This window comes from Columba livia, chromosome 1 (genome assembly GCF_036013475.1).
Source record: "Columba livia isolate bColLiv1 breed racing homer chromosome 1, bColLiv1.pat.W.v2, whole genome shotgun sequence".
Taxonomy (NCBI): domain Eukaryota; kingdom Metazoa; phylum Chordata; class Aves; order Columbiformes; family Columbidae; genus Columba; species Columba livia.
Window position 1 is genome coordinate 79,232,652 of NC_088602.1, and position 25,932 is coordinate 79,258,583.

Genomic DNA, 25,932 nt, shown 5'->3' on the forward strand with positions numbered 1-25,932 from the left:
TCAGCCACTCACCAGGAGCCAGAAATCTTTAAGCTATACGCTGGAATTTAAATGGAAAGTTTTGCATCTAAATTGAAGGTTATACTTCTCTTCCAGCTGCCTGACATTGAACTGTCTGTCAGAGGAAGCCTGGGCTTTGGTGAAATCCTTCCCTTTTGCAACGGCACACAGCAGAATAAGAACGATGTTTTAACTAGGGAAAGGAACTTTCAATGAAGTTCTCTTCATTTCTGTAATTTTGATGGTGTGATTGCACTAAAGCTAAGAACCTACTTTTACTTAAGTTAAAAACTGAAAATGAGGTTTCAGATTTTAGAATCTAAACAAATTGCCTCCCTTCTCATGGAGATGTCGACTACAATCTCCACCTAAGCAGTGGATCCAAATCCCTTTCCTCCTTCCTCATTCACAGTGGGAAAACACAGTTTGACCACAGTGGGTTGCTGGGCTCAGATTGTATTTTGACCATGTCCCGGCCCCCTGTGTTTCGAGTTCAGACATTGGCTTGAAAATTACGAAGACAGTGTAGAAAGCACTCACTGAGTAAACCCTAGAAAAAGGAGCCTTGTTTTGTACAAAAGCATGAAAGAGGATGTTTGGCAAACCTTCAATGCAAGGATACAGATGATGCAAAGCATCCTACAAATGAAAAGCTGCATTTGTTTCCATGCACACCAAATGCTTGAACTGTGTTTAGCACATCACAGGTCTACAGTTTGAGCAATACTCCCCAGTGTAGCAGGTTTTTTTCCTGCAGACACCAGTTCACATCTGATGGGAGACAGTTTTAAAACCAGCCTCTGCTCTTACATTGTAAGAACAACTCTCCCTCAAGCTACTTGCAAACAAAAACGTGTTTACCTGCACCTATCAAAGCACCAGGGGAAAAAAATACAGCCTCTTGAAGGAAATGAATCTCTGAAAACCATTTGAAGTGTTATAAACAGCTTACTATCAGAGCGAACAGATGCACTAAGAAGGACAAACAAGCACTTGGCCCAGCTGCTCGGAGTGAGTTAGCTGCGCACCCACCTTCCACTCGTCAGCGGCAGGCGAGTGTTGACAGCCGTGTGGGTGACCACCAGGGGCCGATGCATGCTGAACAGACAGCACAGCCTGGGCATCCAAACCTGCAGAGACCAGAAGCTGCTCAGTCCTGGAAGCCATGTCACCACCTCGCTTACCCTCATTCTGCTACACCCAGTAGCTTTGTCACAGTAACGGGCTTTTTAAAACCAGTTTTATGGGTCTGAACTTGCAGTTCCCACCCTCAGATAAGAATGTTAAACACGGCAGTATGTGCCTTGCCTGCCAGTACAGAGAAGTGGCTAAAGCACATTGTTTCAGGAAAAATGGGCCCACCTTCCAATGTCTGCCCTGAACCATGTTTATATGTATTCCCCATGAGACAGTCTATGGGGCAGAGGCTACCCATAGCTTTCCCCACCTAGTCAAACAAGTCTGTCCCTCTACATCAACAAATATTTAATTATTCAGTGCAAAATCAAGCAATTTTCTCCAGAAACACTGAATCTCCCATTCTGACCCTGAACAACCCACTCCTGGGTGTAGCATCCCCTCAGATAAGGAAAAAAATGGAATCAGGTCTCACTCTCCTGGACAAGAGCTCTGTGAGGGTAGGTAAAAGAAGCTGGCACAGAAGATAATCTGGTAATGCCCAAAAATACAAGGGCAAGGTGACTAGGATTAATTCTGCTAATGTTGCAGATGCAAGAGAAGTCAGGCATCCCTGTGCGGAGTCCAGGAGTATCCATGAGCAGGTGCTGATAGAATCATAGAATCATAGAATGTCCTGAGTTGGAAGGGACCCACAAGGATCATCGAGTCCAACTCCTGTCCATGCATATGACAACCCCACAGTTTACACCTTGTGTCTGAGGGCATTGTCCAGTCTCTTCTTGAACACTGTCAGGATTGGGGCTGTGACACCTCCCTGGGGAGCCTGTTCCAGTGCTCCACCACCCTCTGGGGGAAGAATCTTTTCCTAATGTCCAACCTAAACCTCCCTTGGCACATCTTCCTGCTGTTCCTTTGGGTTCTGTCATTGGTCACCAGAGATAAGAGATCAGCACCCGCTCCTCCTCCTCCCCTTGTGAGGAAGCTGTAGCCACCATGTCTCCCCTCAGTCTCCTCCAGGCTGAACAAACCCAGTAACTTTAGCCGCTCCTCATACGACTTTCTCTCCAAACCCTTCACCAGCTTTGTAGCCCTCTTCTGGACAATCTCCAGTAGCTTCATATCTTTTTTATCCTGTGGCACCCAGAACTGCACACAGTGCTCCAGGTGAGGCCACACCAGTGCAGAGCAGAGTGGAACAATCACCTCCCTCACCCGGCTGGCAATGCTGTGCTGGATGCACCCAGGACACGGGTGGCCCTCTTGGCTGCCAGGGACACTGTTGGCTCATGTTCAACTTGCTGTTGACCCAAACCCCCAGATTCCTCTCCACAGAGCTGCTTTCCAACCTCTTGTTGACCAGTCTGTATGTACAGCCAGGGTTGCCCAGGTGCAAAATCTGGCACTTGCTCTTGTTGAACTTCATGCGGTTGGTGATTGCCCAGTTCTCCCATTTGTCCAGATCCCTCTGCAGGGCCTCTCTGCCCTCAAGTGTATCAACAGGTCCCCCCAGCTTTGTGTCATCAGCAAACTTACTAAGCAATCCCTCAAGTCCTGAGTCTAAGTCATTTATAAAGACACTAAAGAGCACTGGCCCTGAGATGGATCCTTGCAGAACCCGCTAGTGACTGGTCACCAGCCCACTCATGGAGATGATGTGGGAAAAAATAAGGCAGTTCTGGACTTCATCTGAGCTCAGACGCTGAAGATCAAATGTTGCCTTCAAGGGACTAAAAGTATGTAAGGTGGATGCAGCCTTCAAACTACACAAAAGCCAAAAAACAGCTACAGGGAGGGAGGTGGCTTCTGAAGAAGTTTCTGATACCATGATATACCTTTGCTGCATGGCAGGAAGCCTGCTGAGGTGCTCTCCTTGATTTGACTCCCAGGCAGGTGGCCTGTGGTGTGTAACTCCGCAGGGAACAGTCAGGCCTCCAGAGAGCCAGAGTCAGGTGGGCAGGCTTTGACCGATACGCTGAATTAATTAAGCAGCTTTGTTTGGAAGAAATAGAATGGAAGCTATATAGGGAAGGGCATTTGAATTCTGTTCTTCAGCAGGCATGTTGTCAAGTGATCCCAATGTCTTTCAGAGTTTTAACATCAAGGACAAAAACCTGAGCCTGGCCTATGCTTTAGAAAAGGAAGAAATCTCTGAAATAAGGTTTTGTATCAGTATTTTTTAGAAAACATCCCTATATATCTGCATTCTGCAGTGTGACATTTCAGATGGTCCCGATGTCTTAAAGCATCAGGTTGCTGTTAAGTATCAAATTTATGGGCAAAATCCAGTTTAATTGTATTCCTTTTACACCAAACCTTCTTTTTTCTACTCACCACCCACTGACAGTTGCATATAGTACAAAGTCCCTGTGCTTGAGTTGCACAAGTGAGCTAAAAATGTAAGCAACTACAAGTTTTCCTCTACACAATTACACAATTACAATGGTCCCACACCACAAGATACAATTAAAGTCTCCAACTCTTATGTATGGAAAAAAATTAGCCATATACCTAATTGGAAGAGTCATAAGAAGGCAGAATGGCTCAACCTTCTATTCCCTTACCAAGGAGTCTCCACCTTCTCATGTAAATAATGAGGCACATCACTGTAACTATGTAAACCACAAATGGAGGATGCATATACTTTTTATTACTAAGTGATGCTGCTATTTTTGTATATAGAAGAAGCTTACAAGAAGCAAGCTCCTGGGAATTGCTTTTGGGTTATGTGTCTTCCCATCACTTAGGAGAAACAGAGGTGCTAGAGATGGCAACTGTAATAGAACTTAGCCTAATCTTTTTCCACTATGCTCTGTTACCAGCTATTCATTTATGAATATCTTCTGTTAAGAAACGTAACTTAGACTGCATTAAAGAAGCACCAGACTCTCACAGTTCATTTCTGCCTGAAACAGAAACCTGATCTGCAAGAACCTGAAAATGGGTTACTCCTTCTGAGAGCAGAGCTTAGCAGAGTGACAGCTGACGAGAAGCAAAACCACATCATACTTCATGTTGTATTTCTTGGATTAATTACCGCTTCTGCTCCTCCAGGATGAATTTGAGGGCCAGGTTTCACCTGTGTTGTCCTTACCTGGCTAAATGTCAGGTGAGCAAGAGAGAAACCTGCCCTCCCCATCGATGTGAAGAGGTAAAAGCTGCCATGGCTGTCTCGCTGTTGAACCGTTGAGTTCAAATAACACTGTTACGGTACAAAAATGGATCAGAGCACTTTAGGGAGAGGCGATGAAATGTTTTTCAAAGGGAAAGTGCAGACCCATCACTTTACTGTCACTTTCTGCCCCGGGGGACAATAAGGCAGCTCCCTACTTAGCCTTAGTAAAGGGCTCCAAAACATGAATGCCAGTAATTTTATATATATATATGTGTGTGTGTGTGTGTGTGTATAATAAAAAATATTGCAGTTATTTTTAGAGGCCTAACAGTTTTAACGCGCGGTGTCTCGGCAGTGCCGCATCTGCGGTCTCTGACGCCTCACGCCGGCAGGACGCTGCGGGCAGGGCGGCGGCAGAAGTCGCCGCGCCACGTCCCTGCCCGGCACCGCGCCGTGCTGCCTCCCCAGGAGGAGGAGGGAGAGCGGGACAGGCGGGTAGCTGGGCCTCCTTACTGCCCCAGACACTCAGCCGTCCTCGCAGCCTCCGGCGCAGCTCACACAGCCATGCCAGCCACGGCCGCTACCAAGCGAACTACGGCTCCCAGCAAGCACCGCGTCCCGACCGGCGCTCCTTTGCGCATGCGCCGGGAGCATTAGCGCGCATCCTCCCTCGCTACCCGTTACTCCCCTTCTCTGTGGCCGAACGACCTTTCTCCCAGCCCATTGGCTGGTCTCCCTCCCGCCGGAAATAGCAATTGCCCCTGTGCCTCCTGGGAGTTGTGGTTTTCCCACCCCCTAAAGCGGAGCGGTGTCACCGGGTTGGGTGGGGTGTACGTACTACCAGTCCCGGCGTGCCGCGCGGCGCGGCCCGGAAGGCGCAGTCAGCAGTCGGCGTTGGCGGGCGCAGCGAGAGAGAGCCGGCGGGCAGCGATGACCGGACAGATGGCGGTGCTGGGTGAGTGGGGTCCCAGAGGCCCGCAGCGCGCCTCGGGCTGCTGAGGGAACGGTGCCCCGGGGGCAGGTGGCGGTGGTGGGGCCGGCGGAGCGCTGCGGAGCCCCCGCCACGCCTGTGGCGGCCTCCGCCTGGCAGGGCCCAGGCGCGTCTCGTCAGGCTGCCCCAGGCGGCGCGCTGACCGTGGCTGCGTGTTTTTGCTGGGGCTGTCGCCAGCGGTATCGCCCCGGGCTGGCTTTTCAGGCTGGCACGGCGTCCTGTGGCGTGTTCAGTGTGTTCCTCCGTTTGGAAACCGAGGTGCTCGGTGGCGTGTTGTTCAGAGTCTGCTCCCGAGGTTCCCGGCTAAAAGCAAGCCTTTCTCACCGGTCTGTTGGAAAGCACAGCTGTGACAGCCCTTTCCTTCTGGGAAAAGAGTTTATCAGCTCTTTGGAACTTAACCTGTTAACATTTCTTCTTGAAATTTTGTTTGTTGGTCCTTCCCCTCCCCTCGAGGCGTTGCTTTATATTTGATTTTTGGGTTTCTTGCTTTGTCTGTTGATTATGTGTAAAACTGAAAAAAAAAAAAAGTCACTTAAACTAGTTTACCTCTTGATTTCAAGGCATAGAAAAGGTGTGGGAAGACGCTTTTTGGGAGCTATGACTGAAATTGGAGGAGTTAGCATGGTTTTGCTGCTCCCTATTTTTAGACTTCTAGTGAAGCTAGAGGAGATGTTTGAATTGAGAGTTTGTCATTTCACTGTGATTTTGTGCAGCCTTGTTAACTAGATGTCCCTTAGAGGTCATTCATAGGTAATTCTCCAAAAAGTATTAATTAGCCTATATTTTTAAAGTACCTTGCAGAGAGAAAAATAATTATTACAAGGTGGTGATATTTTTGGCTTTACCATACCTCTTGGGCTGTTTTTTAACCAGTTTAATATTTCGTGCTGAAGTTTTTTGACTTTTACCGCTTTTTGTAGAATTAAGGGAGTTGAACTTGCTGGTGACCTTTGAAAAAATGGAAAACTAAGTAGGTAGCTGAACAAGCTTCAGAGTGTAAAATAAAACTGCATGAGTTGTAATGTACAACGCTGTCTAATTTGCATTGACTTCAAAGTTTGAAGCAGTAGATAAACTAACTCTTTTTTTTTTTTTAAATCTGTGTTTCAGGTTCGGCTATTCTGGTTCTCTTGTTAGCTGGCTATCTAGCACAGCAATACTTACCAATGCCTACACCGAAAATAATTGGGGTTGACCTTGGCACGACTTACTGCTCTGTTGGTGTCTTTCTTCCTGGAACAGGGGAGGTGAAGGTTATTTCAGATGAAAATGGGCACAACAGCATACCAAGTATAGTTTCCTTCACAGACAGAGATGTGTATGTAGGATATGATGGCCTAGAACTGGCTGATTCAAATCCTCAGAATACCATATATGATGCAAAAAGATTCATTGGGAAAATCTTCACTTCAGAAGAACTGAAAAGTGAAAGTAGCAGGTATCCCTTTAAGGTAAGTAGCCACTTTTTTTTCTGTTCTCTCCAAGCAGTAATCTATATGAAGCTTGAAATATGTAGTGGGTGACCATATTTTCTGACTTTGGGTCATTTGGCTAAATCTGATATGCCTGAAAACCGTACGAGGTATCCAGAGAGGGGAGGAAGAAATGGTTGTAGAAGTCATATACCTCTGTGTGAGAGCTGATCGTGATTTTCCAGAGGGCTCTGTCCTCTACTGCAAAATGTGTTTCTGGGTAAGCTTCCAGCCCCTTCTCTTAAAGTACAAATTTCAACTTGCAGTTGTAACTGTGCTTTGCTAAAACTTCACTTCTCCCCTGATATTCTAAAGAAAAAAAAAGAAGTGTAAAAGTTATGTCTTCTCTGTCGTAGCACATTATTTCCCCTAGCACTTTTCTAGTGCTTTCTTTTCCAGCAGCAGATGTTGATAGCTGTTTTTGAAAAAAAAATATTGCATTAATTTAGCATGGTGCAGTACTTGCTGAAAAGAGACAAATTTTCAGGTACTGCAAACAGTCTTTGAAAAAGTTGTTCTAGTATCAACCTGTTTGGTTCTTTTCAGAAGGAATAACCTTTGGGAAGCTTTATCAGTAAAGTGAACCTAATGTTTAAAAAGCATTACTTTTGTCTTTGAATGTGCTGTTGAAGTTGCTTACACAGTTGCTCCAACTGCATTTTTGTTGCATTTTTTGCATAATACTCAAGGAATAAAAGCGATTCAGGAAGTGACAGAGCGCATTCTTATTTTTCCAGAATAAACAGACTATATGTGAATAAAAAATTTGGTGGGAGCAGGGTGGGAGAGAGTAAGAAAAAGACTTCTCACCTGTGGGTTGTGTTGCTTCTTCCTCCTAGATTTTTGACAACAATGGATCAGCTGAATTTTCTGTGACAACTAATAAAACCTTTCGCATCACTCCAGAGCATATTGGCTCTCAGCTGCTACTGAAATTGAAGAGAATGGCAGAAGGCAACCTTGGTGTGCCCATTTCAAAGGCAGTCATCTCTGTGCCAGCAGAGTTTGATGAAAGACAACGGAATTCTACCATTAAGGCAGCTAACCTTGCAGGTGATGTGTCTTTATTGCAGCATTTTTCTATGAAACCTTCAGGTCTGTTTCACTAAAAATAAAGTCTTCAGGGAGGAATTAGAAACAGTGGCTCACTAATACACAACATTAGAGTGGATTTTTTTTTTACAGACCACTAACAATTTTGAGGAACAGCAGAGAACTCTTGGGTACCAACAGGTGCAGCTGACTAATGCAGACTCAGAGAGCTTGAAGAAGTAAGTTTTACTTCAGGGAAAATAGTCTTTTTGGTAATCTCCAAACAAAGAAACTGTAAATTATTGCCCAAGGGTGCTCTGTAAACAGAAATAGAACATGTGAAATAAGTCTCCTTAGTAAGGTTTCTCTGGAAGAAATGCGTTTGGGCAAATGATGGTTTGTGACTTCACCCTGACTCTGAAGTAGTACTACTTTAGGCCTAAGTAAGGAAAATGGTACTATTTCCGTTAGATCTGACATTTTAACTTAAGGTAAGTTTGTTTGGTTCTGGTTTTGTTCTTTGTTTGTTTTATTTTTGTTGTTTTTGTGTTTTTTGTTTTGTTTTTGTTTGTTTGCTTGTTTGTTTTAAAAAAGTAGATGTCATGGTGATATGAGAACTGCAGTTTTCTGAAGTGTACCTGACTGTTGCTTGGTATCTTTGCTCTTTGTAGGGCTAGAAATTTTGCGAGTAATCAATGAACCCACAGCTGCAGCTATGGCTTATGGACTCCACAAAGCTGATGTGTTTAATGTTCTGGTGGTGGATTTGGGTGGAGGAACTTTGGATGTGTCTCTGTTGAACAAGCTGGGAGGGATGTTCCTCACACGAGCCATGGCAGGTGAGAAAAATGCTTTACTTTCTCAAGGAGTTGGGGTGGGAAAGGAAAGGTACATCTGAAGTCAGCATTAGAGAGGCTTTTAAAAACACACCAGCCCTGTCATGAAGCATTCTCTGACTCTGTTCTCAGCTGTCATTCATGCAAATAAGATTTGTGACTACTTTGAACAGTTAAGATAAATTCACAGGTTTTGGCTCACTCAAAGGAGTAAGTTGTGGCTGTTAACCTCTGTGCCCACTAGTAAAAGTGCTGGTGCATGTTACAATTGCTTTGACTGGACTTTGGGGAATGTTACAAATCTCTCTGTTGCCTTTGTCCAAGCTGGAAATACTTGCCAAATCATTGACCAGTGTTTTAAAGTATCCTTGCCTTGTGTTTGGCTTCAGCTCAGTTGGGCAGGGTTTGGGAATGCACGTGCTGTTAACCTAGAGGTAAGCTTTGTGATATGTATATGTCAAAGTGATTTGTCACTTGGCAAAGACTTCTGGCAACAATGTTAGTGAAACTGTTGTGAATACACCACTGCTTTTCAGGTGACATGGGTTCAGACAGGTCTAAGATGCAGTGCTGCTTAAGTGCTGTTTAAGTGAAGTTTTGATGTGAGCTGCCACTGTGAGAGTGTAACAGCAAGAACCACCTATCATACGTTTTTCAGTGCACAACAATTATGTCTGTTTTCCCAGCTCTGTGAGCTCTTGCACTATGCTTATGGTCCAAGTATTATTGTTCTGGCCCTTGAGTACCATCTCCCAGTAAGCTTTGAAGGTGATGAATCTGATGCCTTCTCTTCTGATGTTTCAGGTAACAACAAACTTGGAGGACAGGATTTTAACCAGAGGCTGATGCTGTATTTATATGATCAACTCCATCAAAAGTATGGTTCTCTGCCAACAAGGAAAGAAGAAATACATCACCTCAGACAGGCTGTGGAAGCAGTTAAATTAAATCTGACTGTTCATGAGGCAGCTACACTAAGAGTGTTGTTGACTGTGCCAGTAAGGGAGCTTACAAAAGGACTTCCAGAAAGTGAGGTGAGAACAAACACTCTGCTAAAAGGCAAACCTTCACAAAAAACAAAAGATCTGCAAAATCTTGGAGGCTCTTCAAAACTAGAGGACAACTCTGCCCAAGTTGTGTTTGAAACAGAAATCTCTAGGAAACTATTTGAGACATTAAATGAGGACCTTTTTGAGAAGATTCTTGTGCCCATTGAACAGGTGTTGAAGGAAGGCCACCTACACAAAGCAGAAGTGGATGAAATTGTACTAGTCGGAGGCTCTACCCGAATTCCTCGGATACGCAGAGTCATTCGGGATTTCTTTGGAAAGGAACCTAACACCTCTGTAGATCCTGATCTAGCAGTTGTAACAGGCGTAGCTATCCAAGCAGGAATCGTTGGTGGGTCCTGGCCTCTCCAAGTCAGTGCTATAGAAATTCCTAATAAGCATTTACAGAAGACTAATTTTAACTGAGACAAAAGTCTTCCCTATTGCATTCCATCTCTCCAAAAGCATACTCTAGTGGTGCATACTTAAGCTGACTGGCAGTGGAGCCTAATCTTAGCTGTATTCTATTCATTTTTCATCTGTTCAGTTCAGTGCTACTGGACGCCTGTGTTAAAAACTAAATGTTACTTTAAAGGTACGAGTGGTTTTTGAAGTTCTATTCTGTATTCTAGTTTGGATGTTGGATGAAAATGATGACACACCCATGTCTTCTTGCTAAATTTTATTAGCAAACTCTGAAAAGGTGTATGTTTAAAATTTAAAGGGAGCGTGACCAAAGGTTAGAGATACTGTGGCATGGTACTGTAGGAATTCCCGGGTTCGATATATTTACTTTGAAAGAATGTGAAGCAGTGTTAATGCACATAGCACTAGCAGTATTGAGCTTAAATTTATTTATTAAATTCAGTCACTTGAGCATTTAAGCACCTTTCTAAAATGCATGTTGCAGTGTTTTTCTAAAAGACATGCATTCATTTTATTGTTCTGCTGTTCATAACAGCAAAATGGTATTACTGAAGCTGTATGGCAAACTGTCTCATGTTTCAGCCAAACCATATTAAGAAACCTAGCTCTTGATAATGTGGACTTATTTAACGTGTCTCTGAGGACTTATTTCCTGCTCTGGTTTTGCTAGTTCACATACAGGTGCTGCTGTCCTACCATTGATGTTCTCCACAGAAAACAAGGGCATTTGCCAACTATTTATACCTCCCCCTGTGGTATTTGAAAGCTGCAGTAATTTTATGTATCTTAAAGCCACACTTGTATATCTTCCCTTGAATTTGACCAACATAAATGTCATCGCTGTGCATCTACAAGTGTGTGTGGTCTTTCCCCTGGAGTACCCCAAGCTATACTGTTTTCAGAGAGAAAGTGTGGGACAGAGGGAACTGCATGGATAATATCCAGTTCCTGTAGTCCTAGCAAATGATAATTCACCCAGCTATTTCCTACTTTTTAGCTCGTGTCTGTGGTTTAAGTTTTATTATATCCCCACTCTAAACCGAACATAAATGAGAGATTGTAGCCCTTTTGAGAAGGACACAGTGTGTGTAGCTCAGGATTTGAGGTAGCATTTCTTAGGGCTTTATTTTAGGCAAATGGTTTGCTACCCAGCTATCTGGCAAATGCATACAGAGAAAAAACATTAACTATCTGGAAAAAAAAAGAAGTGAGAGTTCTGCTCTCTTTGGAGGGTTCAATCAATAATTAAAGTCAGTTGAATTCTTTCATCTGTGTAGAACTTTGTACAATGAAAAGACTTCATTCAGCTAAGACTGATTTCAACATCCATCAACCCAGTCTTAGGTAAGCTCTAGTAACAGGTGGTTCTAAGCTTTTCTTATATGCTCCAGAATAATTTTGTTTGTATTAAGCTTGCCAAGATAAAGTGTGGGGCTTAGGTTTATTGTTTAACCTATGACTATATACAATAGGCTTCTTTTTCTCCTGGCAGTAGGCCTGATTTATGGCATTGCCATAAATCAGTTGTGCTGATTCAGCTGTTTGTATAGCTGTTGTCTAAACATATCTTCGAAGTAATCTAATTAAAAACCTCTTAAATCGAATCATAGTGGCACACAGCCATTCCATCAGCATTGTTTAACTTCACAGAGGATTCCCAAAATGCTGCTAAGATCTGTTTAATTTCCCCAACTTGAAACAAAAGTGATTTTTTTTTTTTTAATTTGAGGTTTGTTTTTTTTTTACTTTGGACCTCTTTGAAATTGATCCTGTCTAAGTCTGTGTGGAACTTCTAGTAACTAAAACTCCTGCATTGAAAGAAGTGCCTCTTCAGCAAAACCATGGATAAATGCCAATACACAGTACAGTTCTCATACACAGTTGCTAATTGGGGCCTTTACTTTGCAGCTATAAATGTATGTGCTTAATTTAACATATATTCCAATGTCTTTGGAGTCATTGTGGCCTTTCCTTCTGTCCTGCTGTAAATTCATCTCAAAGCCTACTGGAGTTACAGTAGGTCTTTAGTCTTCATTTTTTAATGCACTGTGTAAAATGAGCAGACCTGTAGAAGAATAGAACCACATCACAGCGAGGTTAAGCTATTAAAAGCCTTTTGCAATTTTGGGACAAGTTAGGTAGTAGTGTGGGAATAACTTTAAACTGTTAAACTCTCAATGCAATAAATGAAGTACTTTTTTCCTTCATATATGTCTTCACACTGGAGGAATTAAATCTCCTTCAGTGTCAGCCTGGGTAAGGGAAGGGTGAGTGGTTTACTTGTTAAAAAAAAATCACAAAAGGGTATTTATTCAGATTTCTATACAGATTTTTTTTTTTTTTTTGAGTAAAGAAGTTACTTTACATTGGATATCTTACAATGCATCCTTATTTATTAAATAACTTTTCTGAATTCTGCTATCAAATTATTTATTTTGTTTCTTTTGATTTTAATACTGTATTTTGGCACAAACCATTGAATTTTAAAGATGAGTTCACTGTACTAAGTGGATATGTCCAGGTACACACATACACTGTTTACCAAAAGTGTCCCTAAACAAATTTATATTTGAAGGCTGAAATCTTTCTACAAACAATCCTTAAAACCTGAGAATGGTTGCCTGTGGTGTTAGGTGTGTAACAAATTTATACAGCTAAAGCTTGTTTTGTGAGTTGAAATTCTGAAAGAATAATATGTCTTACCAACTGTGTGTTCCTGAATTGTTTCCAAGTGCAGATGATTAAATGCATTTTATAAATAACCTTTTAGAATGTTTTTAATAAAAGCAATTTCTGTCTGTTGGACATGCCTTGTTTCAGTCTCTCTGGGAAATACTGTAACAGCACTATTTCCCCATCTTCCTCAAATTCCTTTGAAGGTTAGAGGATGAGGTTCTAATCCCTTGATTTGCTGAGTAGTTACTATATCCTGGAGTGACAGATCTTTGGCAAGTGGCAGAGAGGAGTGTTTAGGAACTCGGGTGGGAGGGGGAAACATCCTTTCTCTTCTCAAGCTGCAGTTTGGGGTGGAAGAAGAGAACTGAGAAGTGCAGGTTGGTACAAGGAAAAGCTGGGGATGACTGGGAGGAAGGAGAAAGCACTAACAGGGTGGGGAAACCCTGGTCAAAGGGGGTGGCAATGGATTCCTTGCTCCTGCTCCTGAGTGAGCAGCCCCACAGGAGGAGGCTGGGACCTGATCCTCAAATGCCCTGGGGGCATGGAATTGCTGTGTGCAGGAGAAGGTGCAGGAGAGGCGAGGGGTGTGCAGGGCAATGGCGTGGCTTTGGGCTGTCAAGGGAGTTGGCTGGTGACACTTGGTTTGGTGGGCTGTGATGGGTACTGCAAAATCTGAATTAATGTTTAACTTGAGGGAGCCAAGTGATTCCTCTTTGTTTTTTAGAGTGAGTCTCTGATATCAGGCATGTGAGGAGAGTAGAGGTTGCAGCCCCTTGGTGACTCTGCAAAATTGCCTTTTCCTGCCTACCCTAAGCCTGTTACATCACTTACTTTCATAAGCTATTGGTGCATGAAAACATAGCAGGAGCGTATCATGCTGCTTCTGCCTCTGCTGCACCTCCTTTCTCAAAATATACTTGTATGTGAGGACTACAGCTTGCTGAAAGAGAAGGAATGGCTATTTGGCTTTTGCCCACAGTAATCTACCATTTTCTTTTCTCTCAGACTTTGCAATTATTGAGTCTGCAGCTTTTCCCAATTGTGGTCTGATGGCAAGCTGAAGCTGTAAGGCTATGTCACCCCACCAGTAAGCCCACAAAACCCTTCCCTCAAATAAAATAAATAACTACAGTCAAATTTACTATGCACTGCTGCTTGTCCCCAGAATATTTTCTCTGGATCTTGCAAAAGGTGTTGGTTTCTGAGGTACTGAAGTTTACCTCCCTTCACCTTACACCTAAAACTCGTTAATCGGTTTAGGAATGGCACTTTGCTTCAGCCCTTTCCAGTTCCTTCTGTGATACTTGCAGGTAAGGGTGGGTTTGAAGGGAGCATAAAACTGGGTAAGGGATGAGGACAAGGTTGGGGTAAGCAGTTCCCCAGAAGAGCCTGCCTGGGGCACTTTGAATGTTGTGCAGAAGGTAAATGTTGGCATGAGAAGGTTCTGCTCTGTTGGGAAGGCACTGCTGGCCTTGCCTGGGGGAAAGGTGAAGAAAACAGTTGAAAAGCAGGAAGCTGTTCTCCTGAGAAACTTTGTCACAGCAACCTCTCCAGGACTTTCAGAAGGCAATTAGTTACTTGAGAAGGGTTGTTCCTAACCTAAAATAATAATATACTCCTAATAGTTTTGTGGAAGTGACAGTATATTTAGTTGTCTTCTGTAGCCAATTAAACTAGATAGTACTCTGTTCAGAACGTAGGAAGACAGGCTTTCTCTTTCAACCTTCAGGAAAGGACAGAGAAGTCATTCACCTTCACTGCAGTAGAATCATATCTTGGAGGAACTCCCTTCAGAGTCTCCAGCACTTGCCATTACTTTTCTAAAACAGCAAATATGGTTTGCCTGGTATCAGACAAGAAATCAGGATCCTACTTGATAGTAATCAGGTGCCAACAGTAAAGCAATATAACAGGGCTGTAGCCTGAAATTATGTTCATGTACTTCGGGCTTTTCGGTTTTGTTGTTGTTTTTTAAGCAGTTTATGGGGAACTTCTCTTAGTTTTTGAAGATAATATTGTATTGATTGAGTTATTGAATGTGAAGAGTTTCAAGAACTGTAATAAAAAAGAAAATTAATATTTATCTGGCCTACAGAATCACAGGCATGTTTAAATGGTGCTTTCAGCAAATGTACATAACCTGCCCTGCTGCTGTAATTAATACTGAGGTTTGCATAAATCCTACTAGCAGAGATAGCTCCACTTGACTCCATTTTTTCTGGGATGCTCAATTAGATACATGAGATGTGGTTTTCAGTAACTTGAAATCATTTTGCATTTATTCAGAAATCACAACGTCAAAAGCAAAATTAAATAATGTGGCGAGTTTATTACCTCAAGAATTATCTAAGTATACATGCAAATATGCATGTCGTAAAAATCAGTAAAATCTACCTGTATGTCCACAAAATAAACAGTTTTGGTTTTTTATGAATTTGCAATTACAATAAGAATGTATTAACTGAATGGGCATAATGTCAGAGCAACTTAATTATTAAGTACTATTTTTAATTTAAAATAGTGTGCGAACAGCAATATTTATTTTTCAATCAGTCTTTGCTAGTGCAACAGTTAAAATATGCCATGAAAATTACTGCTTCAATATGTGGCTCCAGTGCCAATACAATCAAAGTAAGTGATCTGTATAAAATCAGTGTTGTGGTTTAACCCCAGGCAGCAACTACGCACCATTCAGCTGCTCGCTCACTCCCTTCCCAGTGAGATGGGGGAGAGAATCGGAAGGCTAAAAGTGAGAAAACTCATGGGTTGAGATAAAGATAGTTGAACAAGTAAAAGATGTGTGCAAGCAAAGCAAAACAAGGAATTAATTCACCACTTCCCATGGGCAGGCAGGTGTCCAGCCATCTCCAGGAGAACAGGGCTCCATCACACGTAACAGTGATTTGGGAAGACAAACGCCATCACTCCAAACATCCCCACATTCCTTCTTTTTCCCACAGCTTTATATGCTGAGCTTGATGCTATATGTTGTGGAAGATCCTTTTGGCCAGCTGGGGACAGCTGTCCCAGCTGCATCCCCTCCCAGCTTTTTGCACGCCCCCAGCCCACTCACTGGCAGGGCGGTGAGGAGCAGAAAGGGCCTTGGTGCTGTGTGAGCACTGCTCAGCAGTGACTGGAACATCCTTGTGTTAGCAACACTGTTTCCTGCACAAATCCAAAACATAGCTCTATACTAGCTACTATGATGAAATTCAACCCCAGCCAAAAGCAGCACAATCAGAAAGTTATTTTGAGAAACCTGATCAATATATACAGATAGTTGTATTGATAACTACAGTAGTTGTAGTTAACAGCAATGCTGTGAGGAGCAATTGAGTAAGCCAGTTATTTTATATATTCCATATATATGCGTAATGCTAGATATGCCTCAAGTGTTTACTGGAGTAAGGAATTCTCATCTTGATTGAGAATTAATGCATTAGTTTTCTTTATCTTCTTATCCCAGCTTCTGCAACCATTTCAGAAAAGGCACCATTTCGCTGTAACAGATTATGTGGTGTATCATATTCTAGAATCCTTCCTGCATCCAGAACAAGCACTCTACAATGCAAAAGCAGAAAGATTAAAGGAGAAGAAAAATCAGCTCTTCAGCCACATTTTCTAGTCCTAATACAGATATCTCTGGATAATGGGAACTCTTACTCAGAATAAATTCTTTGGTTTCTAAAGCTCAGGACTCCTGTATTTTCAAAAAGCCTTTTGAAAATGGCATTTTTGCTTAATTGCTAAAAATGTTATAGTCCATTTACTCTAGAGAATTAAGTGGTCTTAATAATAGCTTATACCTGTACCTTAATAGGAAAAACATTAAATTAATTCTGTAATTAGAAGGGGGAAACAGAACACAGGTTATCAATATTTAAAATTGATGCTCAAGTCTTTTGTGGTATCTTGGATTGTACAGATATGAAGATACTAAGGTAAAAATGCATTGGAGCGTAAAATCTAGTAAAACCGAAAAATCCGAAAACCGATGCATTTAAAGGAAGCCATTTAGTTTTATTATGGCTTACCAAAACTTACTTACCTCTCTGAATCCATAACTGTATGTAACCTGTGGGCTATCGTTAATATTGTGCAGTTGTAAAACTCTCTTTTGATAGTGGCCTGCACCAAGTTGTCTGTTTCCATGTCAACAGAAGCTGTTGCCTCATCTAGGACCAGGATTTTTGTCTTTCGTAGCAAAACACGGGCCAGACAGACCAACTGTCTCTGCCCAACGCTGTTAAAAGTATATTTGAGAAGGTCAGGCCAAGCATATTGAGGAAGGTGAGAACAATATAAAGCTGAGATTAGTGCGGAGCCTATCTGCTCTATCTTTCTCAACAACACTTGATACTTCTGAAAAGACTACTGAAATATGTTAACCTTGTTTGCTCAGCATGCCAATAATAGTGAAGGTATGACTCTTAAATACCTGTGGCTGAACTTTGTAGCATAAACCTAGTCTTGCCTCCAGTTTCTGTATTCGGATTATAAAGGTGACTCTGAATATACCAGACTGAATGCTAAACCACTTTTTAATAATGTTGAGTGTCAAAGCTTGGATACACCTATATGTTAGCAGTGCTGTATGTCTTCTAGGAACTGCTTCCTGAAAATGATCTGTCAAAAAAAATCAAGCTGATATTCAGTACACTCCATTTAAGATGTGCCCCTTTGCTGCTGAAAGCTTCAGTATTTATTGCCTAGATCTTAGAGTCCTTTTATTTCAAGCGTCACCTTCTTTACATAACTACAGGTTAATGTTTTACAAAGGGAAAATGAGTTGCTCTGGCTTAGCAAATAAAGCAAAGGAATAAGCTCTCTGCAGTTTTACCTTCTTTTGAGGTTTGGTGTTTTGGGGTTGGTTTGTTTGTTTGTGGGGCTTTTGTTTGTTTTTTGTTTGTTTGGGGTTTGGTTTTGTTTTAATTGAGATAAAAGAGCAATTTTCTATCCAAATCTAATTAGGCGGTACATGCATTGCTCCCTCCCACCCCTTTCAACTTACTTATATACTTGAGCTGAAAATAACTTACTTCCTTGGCTTCCAACACAACACAGGCCAGAGGATTTTATGCAGTTGCAAACAGTTCACCACTTCAAAAAAACTCGTACCATTAATATCAGAACAATTCTACTTAGAATGAGAGAAGTGTCCTTTTTATATTGATATTTTCAGAAGTAAATTCTCTGGAAGGAACACATAGTTTTACAATACCAGAACATTACTGCAATAGCACTTTCTTGTTTATGTACCTGAGATTTTCACCACCTTCTGCAACCTCATGAAGGAGCTTCTCTGGGAGTGACTGGACAAAATCCTTTAAGTCACACAGTTCCAGTGCCTCCCACAGTTCAAGATCAGAATGTTTTCCAAGTGGATCCAAATTTGACTGCAGTGTCCCAGAAAACAAGACGGGGTCCTAAATAACAGCAGAACATGAGTCCATGATTCCAACACAAACCTAAAGCAGTCTGCCATAAATCCTTACATTAACATAGGGAACCTTGACAAATGATTTTGTAAATGAAATGTTGCGAGGGCAATTGTAACATTTTGAAGCTGGTGGATGAGAATGCAAAAATCACATGGGGTCTCAGTGTGCTCAGTTCTTCACTGAGGTGAAATGCAAAGAGTAGAGATTTCTTATGCATGGTTCTACAGCTGATTAAAAGACCTCCCCAGCACCTGGCGACTGCAACAACATAGGAATTATTACTACTGTCAAGTTTGTGAAGCTCTGTGGATATTACATTCATGAGCACTGCTAAAAATGAGAAGGCTATGACAGTTCATCAAATACTCTTAGTTTCCTGTGGGAAAGGTGACGTTCAGCAATAAGAATGAAAGCAATTATTGCGTAAAAGAGCATCACTAGCTTCTGTGCACTGAATACAGCAGGGAGTGTCTGGAAAAGTACACATAGACTAGTACATGCCAGGATGCATATGAGTCACATCCAGCACTTAGGACTGTAAAAATACATTCAGTAGTTGAGTCTAAACACTTTTTTTGGATGCACACAAAAGGCTTTTTCTTAAAAAGGCAAATTTAACAAGTCAGTACTTGAGAATAGATGAATACCTGCACAGATTTATAAACAGAACTGATGTATTTAGAGGCAGCAAACAGACATCTTGACTAAGTGCAGTTACAGTCGTTGTGACCCAACAGGTAGACTGCAATAGGCCAACATCATTCACTAGCAAGTCACACACAAGTGGAACAGTGATAATTTTGAGGCAGCTAGGTGACCAAAAATTACTGTTAAAATGAGATCTTGTACATATTCTTTGTTTAAATGTAATGTCATTTGCATTTGAATTTCATTACATTATTTTGTAAATCTGTACTTTAATATGATTGTTAGAAACTGTCCGTATGAGATATAGTTGATGAATCTGAAAAAGTGTGTGCCTGCTGAAAGCCTAGTATCTTGCCATGCCCTTTTTTCTCTCCCAGACTTTTATCTTCATCCAGTTCCATTCTCTCAATTTATGCAGTTCAACACTCCAGACTCCACCCACTCTCCACAAGATCCAGTCTCCATTTTTCCACCCTTCCAGTTCTAGTTTCCTTGTCAGAGCTCAGCTTCTGAGTTCACTGAGCTTTCCTGTCCCTCTCTCAATTTAGCTGCCTTGATGTGATCCAAAATACTCCATTCACAGTAAATTCTGCAACTGCAGTTGAGAAAATACTGTGCAATTTACAACTGTCAGACATTGTGCAGATTTGTAGAGTATCAGTGGCTTAAAACAAGAAAAATGTTACAACTGAGCATGTATGTATTGTTGTGTTTTCAAGTCCTACAGCATAATCAAATTTGGTTGAGGACTGTCATTTCTGACCCAAAAGTTATATCATAAACTGTAAATTTATCATTCGCTTGAGCAAACACATTTCTGAATGGAAAAGCAGCCAGGGATTTGAAGAAACATATGCATACTTTTTTTTCTATACCGTTCATTCTTGGAACAACCCAAGCTTTTTGATTTAAATATTATCCTTGTCTCCATGTACATTCCATGGTAGAGACACACAGGAAATATTACCAGTGTTAGAAAAGTGCTAGAAAAGCTAGGAAAAAAAAAAAATAGACCTTCTTTTGGAAAAATCTCAGATAAACTCATTATAATAAGTGATGTTAACATCATCCATGCACAAAAATGGTTCTATGAATGGCATTCAGAGAACATGCAAAAATTTTTCAGGTGACCACTAAATTTGTTTTCTAGGTGTTACTTTATTCTAGAGCATTTCAACATAAATCAGTTTACCAGCATGAACACAATCCTAATGATACGTGAACTAATCTTGAGTTTTCTGTCCTGTTCTGAAGTAAGCAGGGACATTTTTATATGACAGACCGTAACAGATTAATTTAAATACATATATATGATTCATGTATACCTCACTTTATTCCCTAAATTCTTCAGACATATTTGGAGTTATTTTAAAACATTTTCTTCCTTTGGGTGAGACTTGAAAACACCGTATGTAGCTATACACATACAGATTCTGGAGGATACAAGTTATTCTAGCTAAGACTGTTAAACTAAACCTGGCAAAATAAAATGTAATATCATACTTGTAGTCTCCCTGTTTTGAGGCTTTTTTGCTTATAATTGCCAACATGCAGTTGTGACATTTTTCAGGATAGCATTTTTCCAGCAGTACTGAAGATTACTGTCTAATCAGAGAGCTAAGATTCTCAAAAAAGCCATTATAAAACCTGATAAGCCATAAGAGAGCCTGGTTTAAAAAAATCAGTAAAATTCTCTTGAAGCTTTGTGCCTCTGTCTCTTGGCAGCCTGTCAGCTTTGGGGTTATAATTTCTAAAAAAAAATAAAAATAAAAAATGAAGTGTCTTATGTTAGTCAAAAAAAAAAAAACAGTTATCTCTAAAACACATCTTACCTGTGGAATAATGTTAAGATTTCCACGTAGGTCATGGAGTCCAATAGTTGATATATCAATTCCATCAATAACTATTTTGCCTTCAGTTCCCTCTAGAACTCTAAACAGGCAATTTGTGAGTGTTGATTTACCAGCTCCTGTTCTTCCAACAATTCCAACCTGAAAACGAAAAGTCTACTGATAAAGATTGAAACTTTTCATGCGACATATTCTATATGAAAAATGATTAGTGAATACAGTTTCAACTTTCAGTTCAAAACTTCTATTTTTTTAACCAACATGCAATCCTATAGGTGGATAAAACCTTAAAACTCACTTTTGGAACACATGATTTACAATCAGAGCTCTCCCTCAGAAGCTGTACAGCTTATGGCTTGTTCAGTGGGAATCCTTTCCAGTTCCCCTCCCTTTTGTCCAGCACGCCTCAGCTCAAACCAATTACTCTAAACTAGGTCTCGCTTGGTTGATCCCAAACCTAATGTTGATTAGCACTAATCTGGCAGAGTCTTTATCTACATAAATATTCAACACAGTGAACAAGAGGTTTAATTTCAAATTTAGATCTTCCTTAAAACTGCCAAATTCATAAAGCATGTCCTGACAAACACAATCTCAGCTTCTTACAGGCATAAGTATTTCTACATAGTAGGAGAAAATAATTTTCTCTTTTCTTTCATGTCTTATCCATTTAACATCTTCCCTGTTCAATATCACCTTGCTGTATCTAGTATTGGAGTCTTCTCATATAAAATCTTTCTAAAGTGGAAAGGTGGGAAACAAAATTTTATACCTCTGATGTATTTCATATTATATACAGTACCTTCTCTTTACTCTTTGTCTGAAAAGAGACACCATTCAGGGCTAAACCAAGGTTCTTCCTGTACTGAGCCTTGTAGTTAACAAACTCTATTATTCCTCTATCGGGCCACCCCACTGGTGGTCTTTTTGACATTATCCATGGTTTCTGGAATTAAAAACATCGGTATTTTGGTGTACAACAGTAAAAACCAGTTCATAAAAACATTAGGAAAAGTATATGTATCTTTAAAAATCCTAGCAGGTTTAGGATAATTCCAATGCAATATAAGGAAAGGAGAACCTACTTTTATGAACACTGTGCAGAAGCATTCCAACTAGTTTTTCTAGGGGTTTTGGGTTTAGGTTGTGGGGGTTTTTTTAACAACATCTTATACACTCATTTAAAAAAGTAAACTCAGTTTAACTGGGTAGTTGCTAATAGTCTGGTATCTGTTCCACCAGCTGACAGGAACTGAATTTAATCTGATGTCTAATCTTCCAGATACTCAGAATGCATATTTTATAATCAACATTTGTTTTAAGGAGTAGGAGAGAACAGAAAGATGCGAACAAAGGTTAAGAACATAAATTTGGAGGAAGGGTAAAAGAGAATGAAGAAGTAGAACAGAGTCTTGCCTCTCAGACAGACCAAGGCTCTTAGACCTCCATACTTGATATGGGCACTACTTTCAGAAAAGCACAATAACCAAGGCAAATCGGTTCAGAACAAATGTCTCTCCAGACATGAGGTGAATAACAGCTAGAGGTTTGACAGGCCTCTCTTCCCCTCTTCTCTTAAAATGCTCCTCTTGGTTGCACATAGCATAGAGAGTTCACCTGAGCTGTAGCTGCATTAGTCTTACTACAAAATCTATTGCTAAGAAGGATGCCAAGAAATTTACTGGTCAAAATAGGAATAAAAATGCTATGATGATAAATATAATGAAGAAGGTACATATTATTCTCCATGTTAAAAAACAAAACAAAACAAAAAAAACAATAAAGTCTTTAATAACAAATTATGAAAATTATAACCTGGTATTACCACTCACCAATATTAAACTCAACCTATGTTAGTAATTTTCTACAGACATATATTAGATATTCAAGAAGAATGCTCACCTCTTTATCCAGGTTTGCATATTCACAAACTCTTTCAATGGAAACGGCATTAGTCTCGATTTCACATGCTTTACGCACCCAAAAATTTAGACTCTGAATTATCTGGGGAAACAGTTGCATTGTAGAACATAAAAATTTGACTCTACTAGAATACAGCATGCTGATTTCAAAACTTACCTTGAATTTAATAATCTCATAAGCTGGATGTCTAATCACAGAAGCCAAAAAGTGCATAGAAAACGACTGCACGCCAAATGAACCATCATTTAGAAAATCACTGATCTCAGCGTTCCTCTGAGCACTTCTTGTGTGTTTTCATAATGCCCAATGGCTATTGCAATTTTCACTAATGTAATAGCTCCAGAAATCTGAAATTACTTCAGGATCAACAGAAAATGCACAGTAGTTGTATGGTATCTTGAAAGGAAAAACATATATGGCTCACATTATGGGTGCATCATTGCACTAAACCTAGATAAAGTAAACTAGGAATACAGAACAGAGAATTTGTAATGGAGACATGCAATTGTCCTATTATGTCTGTTAAATTTGTTGCCTTCAAGCATTGTGAATGCTTCTACAGACAGAATTGGTAACACTTCTGTGGCACCAACTCTGTTGTTAACTATTCCCACTTCTATAGAAAAAAAGTGAACCAGTTCTTAGGGACAACCATTTTGAGATGCTGTATGTAACTAAATAATGGTGCCAATTTGACATCAGATGAAGGTGAAAAACTCTGCACTACCTGCAACTGTCCTCACCAAGTACATGATAATGTAAAGGAGATTGTTCTATCTGAATAATAGAAAATGCAACTCTTGTGAGCTGGAGGTGATGTGGATACGCCATGACAGGTAATCGTCTATATATTTCTTTGTATTTCTATTCATTAGTATTTGTCAGCTGTGTTTCTGAAGCACCAACCACAGTGAGAATCTGGACACCACTAGACTTCTAAGCATCTCAAGATTAAAGAAACTTGGATACTTAGCTTGTACATACATACTACTTAAGATTTATTTTAACTAGCAATTTATCAATACAGTTTACCTGACTTCAAGACATGTTTCAAATGTGTCTCTCACAGATTACTTACAATGCTAAATGATTTTACAAAGCTTTTAAGTAAGCATTTCTATATAACATTCAGTAAGTGTACAAGAACAAGAAATCAAATACAAAGTATAGTTGTACATGACTAGGCTTCTTATTTGGCTTAATAAAACACTTAATAAACTAAAAAATAAATCTAGTTTCATTGATTTGTTTTTAAATATGTTGTCATAATTATTATTTCATCTAAATTCAGAATTGGAAAATAATTAATGTGAAGCTTCCTGGAATTAATGGAATCCAAAGGACAACTCTGTTCTGCCCATGAGATTTAGGTTCATTGATGCCACTACGTATATTCACCTAATCAATGTCATTGTATGTATTCTTCCCTTTTCCAAATATTACACCATTACTTACATTTAGAGCATACGATATTGATAAACCCACTGTAGAAGAACTCACTGTATTTCCAGCCAGTACTACAAACAGTGCAGCAAAGAACACCATTAAATTTCCCAGAAATTCAAGCCTGACAGATAGCCACCTGTAATAAATCAAGGCAAAGATAAAAGTGAGTTACCTACAAAATTTTTTAGAGTGAACATATTGCTTATGTCTCTCTGAGATCATTATATTAGTCTCTATGAGACTATATTTTGTCTCTCTGAGATCATTATATTATATTTACCCACTTTACAAAAGAGGTAAGTGATTTCATTCCCATTTTAAATATAGACTGGGGAGGGAATATGACATATCTAGAACTGGTAGCACCACTAAAACCAAAATGCAGGTCTCTCAACTCCTGACTAGCGCTCCATTCACTCCTCATCCTGCTTTTCTACTCTTATCTGGAAATTATTCACGTATGTGACTGCAAACAGAACTGAAAATCTCCTTGCTAATCTCTGCCTGTAGCTGAACTGAATCACAAAGGAAAGAGAGGAAATGGACTTATTTCCTTAAACCTAGGATTGCACTCTCAAGATCTACCTGGTGCCTGTAGGTTGCAGACATCTAGGTATTTCCACATGAACTACTGAAATATAAATTAGATTTCTTCATAAACCTGTAAGAGGAAGTTAAAATGTAGTACAGCCCAAGCTCATGACCTATTTGTAACTTTTTTATTTTCTGTTATTTTTTTTTTTTTTTAATATTCTTCTCCCACACAGCATATACATATTTTCTATAAACCTGCTATTTTGTGGTACATAAAGAAGAAATCATCCTAGTGCTTAGACATAATCTATGCATTCATTACAAAGAGCAGTGGATAAATTGCTCTTGTCCTTCTGTTTCTCAGTGGGTTTTACTCTGGTTAAGGCTAAACACTTTGGTGCGGGACTCTACACAAGGTCTCAGCCACAGATGCAGAACTGCTGTAAAGTACCTGTTTGAGATGACGTTGTTGTAGAAGTAAATTAAGTTCTCATACACAACATCATGATTTTTTCTAATGAATCTCTCCTGGTGGCCAAATGCTCGAATGGTTGATCGCCCTGCAAGAGTCTCACTGAAGTGGGAGATGACAGGAGAATGCGATGCTCCTGCTAGCCGTCGAATTTGTCGTGAACTTGCTACATAGTATCGCTAATAAAGCAGTACAGAGAAAACAGGCTTTTTAAGTTGCTACAGTTTTTTTTACATTGTTTAAAATATTTTCCATATTTATTTCCATTTCAGTAATCCGTTAAGTAATTTCTGCAAATTTTGAATATGAAAAAGTTGGAGGTGTCTATACAGAAAAAAAGCTATTCACAAACAGTATAGAAAAAAAACAATCTGTTTCTTGGGACACACCAACATTGTAATGCTGGCATAACTGCGATATATAAATTTCTGGCAAGGCTAAAAATAAGAGCACACTATTTCCAAATTCTGAAGAAAATGTGCTATACCATAAGAAGTGTCTAACAACCAACTAGAATTCCTACGTAAACTTTCAAATTAGAACATCCTGCTTCTTTCTCAGATGAAAGTCAGCCTTTATTCAATGTAACGATGTCTGATTTAAATTCCCTAGCAGAGACTGAATCCAGGCACTCTTTTTCTTCCTCTATACTTTTATTTTAAGAATCTTTTAAGGTCTTTAATCACAGACCATACTATGAGCATCAAGAAACAGGAATACAGCCATTAGTCTTTCTGAAATATTACCTTTTGGTTTCTCAGTAGCATAACTGACACTTTGAACAAAAAATAGCACACGTAGTTTATATGTCATTCTACTTTACATTTGTTGTTTCAGGGTTACCCTTTAACTTTTAATTTTCACTATGATATACATCCCATTTT

The 25,932-nt window shown here is 40.1% G+C and overlaps 2 protein-coding genes across 10 annotated transcripts in view; one reads left to right on the plus strand and one right to left on the minus strand.

The window, feature by feature from the left end:
• The first annotated feature begins 5,079 nt into the window (after positions 1–5,079).
• HSPA13 (heat shock protein family A (Hsp70) member 13) lies at positions 5,080–12,863 on the plus strand. Its single transcript, XM_005511437.3, has 5 exons — positions 5,080–5,207; positions 6,354–6,694; positions 7,555–7,768; positions 8,419–8,586; positions 9,388–12,863. Exons 1-5 carry the CDS (start codon positions 5,183–5,185, stop codon positions 10,056–10,058), a joined length of 1,419 nt encoding a protein of 472 aa, XP_005511494.1. The 5' UTR covers positions 5,080–5,182; the 3' UTR covers positions 10,059–12,863.
• A 2,180-nt stretch (positions 12,864–15,043) lies between these two features.
• LOC102093877 (multidrug resistance-associated protein 1-like) overlaps positions 15,044–25,932 on the minus strand; it is a 41,771-nt gene continuing 30,882 nt past the window's right edge. For 7 of the 9 annotated variants that reach the window (XM_065064157.1, XM_065064155.1, XM_065064154.1 and 4 more), the window contains 8 exons: positions 25,028–25,227; positions 24,052–24,178; positions 22,576–22,677; positions 21,476–21,619; positions 20,656–20,814; positions 17,994–18,160; positions 16,783–16,977; positions 15,044–16,295 (listed from right to left, as the gene is read on the minus strand). In XM_065064157.1, the coding sequence (XP_064920229.1) occupies positions 16,184–16,295; positions 16,783–16,977; positions 17,994–18,160; positions 20,656–20,814; positions 21,476–21,619; positions 22,576–22,677; positions 24,052–24,178; positions 25,028–25,227 (1,206 nt within the window). In that variant the 3' untranslated portion in view covers positions 15,044–16,183. The other 2 variants (XM_065064153.1, XM_065064182.1) reach the window with 2 other exon arrangements.

Bases quoted from the DNA above. Each gene is read 5' to 3' on its own strand.
- HSPA13 (XM_005511437.3), top strand. From the start codon at position 5,183: ATGACCGGACAGATGGCGGTGCTGG. The intron at 6,695-7,554 runs GTAAGTAGCCAC...TCTTCCTCCTAG, and splicing joins GTAGCAGGTATCCCTTTAAG to ATTTTTGACAACAATGGATC. The intron at 8,587-9,387 runs GTGAGAAAAATG...CTGATGTTTCAG, and splicing joins CCTCACACGAGCCATGGCAG to GTAACAACAAACTTGGAGGA.